The following is a 7,666-nucleotide window of genomic DNA, read 5'->3' on the forward strand; positions in this document are numbered from 1 at the left end:
ATTTAAATAATCAGTACTTTTATCAACGTAAAACACAAATGGAATATAAGTAATTTCCTCCGCCTGAAATCTGTATCTTTCATAAAATACCCATCGGGGAATGATAATGGGGAGAGAGACACACACACAACCCCAGAGACATAACATTCTCTGATGGGTATTTTTTATGAAAGCTATAGATTTCAAGAGGAGGGAAATACCTATATGCTATTTGTGTTTTACGTTGATAAAAGTACTGATTATTTAAATGGAGTCTGGTGGTTTTCAACATCAGTTACCACGGTGATTTAACCCGGTAACAAGTAAACCACCGTTGTGATACAGAAAACCCTGGGGTTGAACCTGAAATTTCCTCATTAACGCCAAATCTTGCTTCGTAGTACAGGCCTCTGGCAGTTACTTAGTGTAAATATTTAGAAACAACTTGTATGAATGGGGCAATTTACTTTAATTTAGTGATGTGTAAATCTCCGCTTCTGTTTCACAAGGCTAAGTTTGACCTTATTAAGAGCTCTAGATATTATGAGTCTATATGCAGCACTGTACAACATGCTATGTATGTCTTTATGAAAACAACTTTCTGCCAATGTCAATCCATCCCTGAATAAAGTCAAGTAAACATGTGGAGTACGTGTCTGTTCCTAGCATTACTCCTGTGGATGCAATGCCTCGTGTCAGTCTGCTATTTCAGACACTGAATGAGCCTCATTTAATTTATTTATTCATGCACACCAAGCAACAAGTGATGTGTTCATACCATTTCATCAAGTACAAGAAATCTGAAAATGTTCCATTTATGTGTGCAGCTACAAAACCAACAACTTGCATTTGTTTAAGTGGCTTAGATGAGAAAAAACACCTGGTTATTCTCATCACTTGATGGCATGGTTACTCACCTTCAGTCTCTTGCAGGAACCTCTGCTGACCACAACTGCCCATCAGCGCGTACTTGCTTTTTTCTTCTGCCTGCAAGACACACAGACAGTAAGCACTGTTGATTAGAATATGCAGTAAATGACTATACGCATATGTTTATTACATAAGTGTGACTACGGCTGTGTCTCATGCCACACACTTCTGTCAGTACACTGCTAATGTGCACTGACCACTTACTGCCGTCGTGCCTACTTTCAATGGTTCGTATTGTCCCAAAAAAACGAGTGGTCGGCTTGGCACCTCTCAAAATCTGACAAATCTATTAAACTGACCTCTGTCAATAAAATAAGACAACAGCAACTGTATGGCCTATTTCGCCCTTTAAATGTTTTCAGAAACATGTTCCGTGTAATATTTTAGTAAAATACAAGATCGTATTACGAACGAGAAGCCAGACCCACATGACACGTTGATCCAATCAGCTGCCGGTCAACGTCCCCCGTCCCTCCCCTTTCCGCCTCTTAGTCAAGATAGCACCATTGTTCCACACTGAACTTTTTGACCGTTTTAGGGGGTCATCCGGGTACTTTCAGTGCACTGGCCTTTTGTGTTATCTACACTATATACTTCAAGCTGGTAACGATTCAACGGTTTGAGACAGCCTCAGACTTCCTCCTCAACAGCTCTGTGGACACAGCAGGAGTACATAGAGACATTAAGATATTAAGAATTTACCATCTTACATGTCAAAATACTGCCTGCAATGCCTCATCATTATGGATCCATGCCTATTGAATTGCAGCCATGTAATCTCTGATTCCAGACAGCCACTGTACGCGCAGCTATTGTGGAGGAAAATTGGAGGGAGGGGAAGTGCATCCATTTTGCTTTCAGTCTCATTGAGAGGCCACTGTGCACACTACGGGACCATCATCATGCTGAGAATGAATGACACTAACATAAAAGGGCAGATCTGTAATGGGAATCGCCGATTACTGTCTATTGGTGCATTCCAACCATGTTTTTTTTTTTTATATATTCCATATCAGGACACTTTAATAATTTATTATATGTTCTACAGCAGCCCGCCCTGTGATGCAAAGCAGGACAATTAACTGATAACTGGCAATTTTGTATGAATTTATCTGTATTCTACTTAATTTCTTCACTTTCTTTCCGTAAGATAGAAGAGGAGAATGATGCCACTCACATGTTTGTGCATTTAGTGTGGAGCTGGCCATTAGCTTAGCTTAGCATAAAGACTAGAAGCAGGTGGAAGCATGGCAACCACGTTTCAAAAACCCTCACCTCTAAAGTTGATAATCAAAATATTAACTCTTGTTTGTTTGCCCCATAAACAAACAGTAATTTGAAAACAATTATTTTATAGTTTTAGAAGAAGTTAGAGGCATGAGAGTGGTATCAACTTCTCATCTAACTCTTGTGAAGAAAGTGAATAAGCACAGTTCTGAGAATATCAAATGATCCATTTACAACGGAGCTACAACAATCCAGGACCAGTAAGCCCATGTTCCAGTTCAAAACTGGCCAAGGCAAGAAAGGACAGATTTACTGATGTAAAACGGTTTCATTTTTCATTATGGAGGTAAAGGTGTCAATTAAGCGTGATGCATACTCAGTTTTCACTTCATACGCTAATGCAGTCTAAAACAAAGCTGTGCAACAAACCTATTGCTGCCTGACTTCCTTTTCGCTAAACGGACACCTCATCACTTACACACTCACATCAAAGCATAAGATACTGCCCATTAAGTCCTTTAATGTTAAGATTTCAGCACATCACTGAGACAATCTAGACAACTGCTTACCGGATAACTAACTAGACAAGTTAGAAACTACAAAATGCTGATTTCAAATGTTCAATTTCAGATTTCAAGCCTCATGTTGAAGCAATAGATATTAGCAGAATATCAGACAAAATGTTTAGCTGAACTCGGAGCACAATGAGTTACGCAGTTAAAATGTGTAAGCTGGTTAGAGTGTTCTGGATTGGCCTACCTCAGGGTTCCTCTCCGGCGCCCGACTCTCCATGACTTCATAAGCAGCATCAGCTCTGCGTCTTTCCTCTTTGTTATGAGACCTTTTGTCTGGTGGGAGAGAAAAATATGGTGTTTTAAATATAAGAAATTAAACTGCAATTTCTAGTGCCAATAGCCATGAAATAAGAATCCCAAATTGTGCTTCTTTAGTCCATGTTGTGAACCAAATTAGACACGGTGCTCTCTGGGTATAATTGTATGAATTTGTCTAGATCTAGTGGTGGCAACAAATAACAGTGGACTGATTCATCATCTCACAATACCACTTACTATTACACAGGGGGAAATAGCATCGCTCATGCTGGAAATAAGAGCTGGATTGATAACATGCAAAGCACAGACATCACAAAGAGGTTCAACATGCAGCAGTTTAGTGTCCTCGGCAAATGTACAACCCAACCTAGGCACTGAACACCGTTATCACTGATTCTTTCAGTTTTATATTGGAGAAAGGCTTTCTATCAGAGCCAGATTTATACACTAGCATTGACGATAGAAGACAATTTAGCTTATGAAGCTATATTGGTGTTGACAATATAGCCCGACTGGTTGTGGATTCCTTACAAACTATGTGACAGCAACATGGTTTCTTAATGACCTCAAACATATCCTTGACATTTCTGCACTGCAATTTCTTGTTACTTGGTCAACATGTACAAAGATACATCTGTATTAAGCTAATGTCAGCTGATATAGGTAGATTTATCACTCCAACTTTCAAATTGTTGAATTAGGCCGGCTACACACTGACCGCGTGGCGTTTTTGTTGCTTGTCAGCTACGTGGATTTTTCTATGTCCTACACACCAGAAACTACCTGACGCAGCACTGCTGCTAGGTGACGTACAGGGAGGGCTATCTCAGGACATAACACCCACAGATTTGGATCACCCTTGTTCGACATATGGGGAGAAAGTTGTTAAACATAAATATAGAGGCTACTGATCTGATTAAAGCAAGACAATGTCTGCAGTGTTGACGGCAAAATAGGTTACAGAATATTTAGTTCTGTATGACAGGTGCAATGTTTGAAAATTGATTTGTTTGTTTTTTTACATTTATATCTGCATTGATGTCAAAACCTAGTGACTTTCCAACATCACCATGTCATTTATTAATATGTATTTTTGTCAAAATTACATAAACATATTTTCCTATTCTATTTTGCCAGGAAACGCTTCCAACACGCCCGCGTGAAAACTAGGCGTCGGTTCTATTTCTAGCATGCACACGTTTTCGGCGTGGTTCGAGACACGCACGTCTCATGCAGGGAGTGCGTAAGCGCTAACCTGTTAACATGGGAGCCGAAATAAAAACAGGCACACCACGCAGCTGACACACTCATGCATCACATCCAGTGTGTAGCTGGCCTTAGACAGCATTCACTTTAGTTAGGTGTACCTAATAAACTGGCAACTGAGTGTACATCAGCCAAAAAGACAAAACAAGACATTTCAGAACAGAAGTTCTAAACTAAAGATACTGTATGTTTAACTTCATAAACAGTGTCACCACTCTACAGTTTGTCCACTAGAGCATTCTGACAACTTTATTTTCTCCCAATTACAAATTAAAGTAATCCCTAAAAAAATGTTTTGGCCAATATACTGTTTTTGGTGACACTTTCAAATAAGGCACACCAAGTTGTAACAGCTACTTTACAAGTGGCTAGTTTATAACTACTAAACTAATGATTCATAGTTCAGTTATAGACCATTAAATGGTGTTTAAGGGTGCCAGGTCTGCAAAAACAAAATCCTTTGGTTGGGTTAATGCTTTAAATTTAGTAATAATGCTGTTGGCTATTGTAATAATGTTTGTCATCAAATAAATGCGTAATAAATAGTTACTATAACTCACCATCGTTAATAAGCCTTGTTAAAATGTTAAGTAATTTAAAGGCAAATACATTTATTATCTAGCAACCCCAAAAAACAGGCTAAAACTCTTTTCAATTAAATTTATAGTATCAATTCATTACAAGAGTTATCTCGAGACACTTTACAGATAAAGTAGGTCTGGACCACACTCTATAATTTACAAGGATCTTTAGGAAGTCATCACTGAAGGGTTTATTAACCATGAATAAAGTATTACAACTTAGAAAGCCTTTGACAGGGAAATAAAGTGGTACACTACTTCAAGCCCCTCTATGTTCAACAGCCCCCTAAACTGTGTTGTAACAGGAAACACCAGAGTTGAAGAAGACAAGAATAGAGTTTTTTTTTTTTTTACTCAGAACAAGGACAACAGGATGGAAACAAAGAGAAGATCCATTTCCAAGGACTAAAGAGGAAAAGGACACCAAAGGAATCGTAGAAGCTTTGTTGTGAGTTGAAGAGGAAACTGGAGAAGAGGCCTCTTACCTTCACCGGTCCATGTCCAACCATTCATCTCTTCATACCGACACTGGCCGTCCACGCTCTGCGATCCATCACCGGGAGCTTGATAGAGCAGTTCCTCATTAGCATCTACTTCCTGTTCATGGCTGTTCTTCAGGTTCAGCCCAGTTGGAACGATGTGTAAAGTGGAAATGTTCCTGTTGCGGTACATTTCAGCGGGTACGACCCGTGGTGGAGGTTGGCAGTGCTCCCCTTGACACTTCAAACAGTTTTCATAAATGACAGATCTTCTGTCTTGCTGTAAATCCGGTGTTGGTACGCAGGTGCCTGTTGCTAGGGATTTGAGCTCATTTCCAAATCTAGGGCTCATTGACTCATACAGGTTCAGTCTCTTAGTCTTGGCCTCTGGCTGCCTATCTGCACTTGGAAAGCCTAACAGATCAGCTAAGAGATTGGATAATTTCTCTCTTCCTTTTTTTGGCAGCGTTGAATTCTCACTTTTCCTCACTGTTGGCGTCTCTGAGCGATCAGTGCCCCCAGAGACAGGGGAGGCACAGGGTTTCACCAGAATGTTTTTTACTGCAATATTATATTTACTGGCAATGCAGGGTCTGCATGGTGACGTGTCAACACTTTGATCTGATGGATTGAAAATATATTGTTCTGGAGGCAAAAAAACACCTTCAACACCCTTTGATTTCTGTCCCAAATCAAATCGGCATGCTGTGGCTGCTATAGCAAATTATGAATGTTTTTCTCTTAAACATGCATCAATTGCTCATGCATGCAAGAATCAAAACATGCAGCAGGCATACAATATTTCAAGTGATTACACTCACCTGGTATGGCAGGGATCACTGCACCACTTACAGCGATGTACTGTGTCCCCTGTGAGATGAAATGGAATATTAAACAAATTATATTCCTAATGCAAACTGGCTTAATTAGATAAATAAGCAACAACACATTCTTAGCCTGGTTTCTAAATATGAGGCATTTCAAAGGAAAAGGCTGGCAATGATCTATGTATTTTTTTAAATTGCCAACAATCCCATAAAAGATGATAATCAACAGTGCCTTAATCCGTCTCAATATTTCCTGAATTTGTTTTTTAGCCAGAAGCTGAAGGGTTTCCACTGAAGATGTAAATCTGGAAAAGTATATACTTAATATATACTTCTTTTTTATTTTTAAAGACTACATAATGTCCTTGAATAGCTGATCAAATGTTACTCAAACAGGAGGAAAACGTGCATTTGTTGGAGAATACTGTTAGCTGCAGGTTTTTTAGCCGAGTGAGTATTTACAGCAGCAGGACAGTATAATGTGTGGTACTGACCCAAAATAAAATATATATATACAAAACTGGTGCTCTAAGGCACAGAGGAACAAGAAATAATAGGCTTTGGCTACACATGCAAAACTTGTCCTTTTAAAAATCACCACAGTGGACTGTTTAGGTTTTATATCTTCAATAAATGTATATTTTAAAAGTTGAGAGGGATCATGGCTGTCAACGCTCTAAATGCCGGGTCACAACAATGTGACTGCAATTATAGCACAATTCATTCTGATAAAATTATCTTCATGCACTGAAATACTCCAAAAGAGGCACATATGTAGTTATAGTTTGATGGTCTCTTTTGAAATGGAACACACACACAACACACACAAACACACACACAAACACACAACAACACAACACACCCACACACACACAACACAACAACACCCACCACACACAACACCCACACACAACACACACACACACACACACACACACACACACACACACACACACACACACACACACACACCACACACACCACACACACACACCCACACACACACACACAACCTACCTACCACTACCACCTACCTACCGGCTGAAGGGAAAACATGAACACTTTGTTCAGGTAATTACATGCAATTTGTGTTCTACCTAAATACACTACCAGCAGGTGGAGCTACTGTACATGTTAAGAGTATTTATTAAACACACATCTGGCATGGAAAGACCAGGCTTTTTGCTGAGTTTGGATCTGGATGTTCGAATGATAGGGATTTCCCAAGAAATTAAAATTATAGCTTAAGCTCAGCCTTAAAGAGTGCAATAGGATATTTGGCATCAAATGACAGATTACACATTTGTATAATATGTCACAGAAAGTTAGATTTTATTTCCATCATTTACACTTTCAAAATAACAGAAAACAAAAAGATGGAATCTGCAAAAGTTTGGGCACCCTGCCCCGTTTGGAAAGTTGAGACCTGACAGCGTCATGGATTGTTCTCAATCATTGTCTGGAAAGACCTGGTGATGCCAATCTTAAGGTTTTACATGCCCAGACTCATCTGACCTTGCCTCATCTGACAATCAGCACCATGG

At 39.4% G+C, this 7,666-nt stretch overlaps 1 protein-coding gene across 4 annotated transcripts in view; it reads right to left on the bottom strand.

The window, feature by feature from the left end:
- Positions 1–7,666, bottom strand: part of LOC116686317 (protein Dok-7) — a 40,014-nt gene that overhangs the window by 12,826 nt on the left and 19,522 nt on the right. For 2 of the 4 annotated variants that reach the window (XM_032511297.1, XM_032511296.1), the window contains exons 8-11: positions 6,117–6,165; positions 5,302–5,940; positions 2,896–2,984; positions 897–966 (exon numbers count right to left, since the gene is read on the bottom strand). In XM_032511297.1, the coding sequence (XP_032367188.1) occupies positions 897–966; positions 2,896–2,984; positions 5,302–5,940; positions 6,117–6,165 (847 nt within the window). The remainder of the gene's footprint in view (positions 1–896; positions 967–2,895; positions 2,985–5,301; positions 5,941–6,116; positions 6,166–7,666) is intronic. The other 2 variants (XM_032511298.1, XM_032511299.1) reach the window with 2 other exon arrangements.

The sequence above is a fragment of the Etheostoma spectabile genome, unplaced genomic scaffold (assembly GCF_008692095.1).
Source record: "Etheostoma spectabile isolate EspeVRDwgs_2016 unplaced genomic scaffold, UIUC_Espe_1.0 scaffold352, whole genome shotgun sequence".
In the NCBI taxonomy this organism is placed as follows: domain Eukaryota; kingdom Metazoa; phylum Chordata; class Actinopteri; order Perciformes; family Percidae; genus Etheostoma; species Etheostoma spectabile.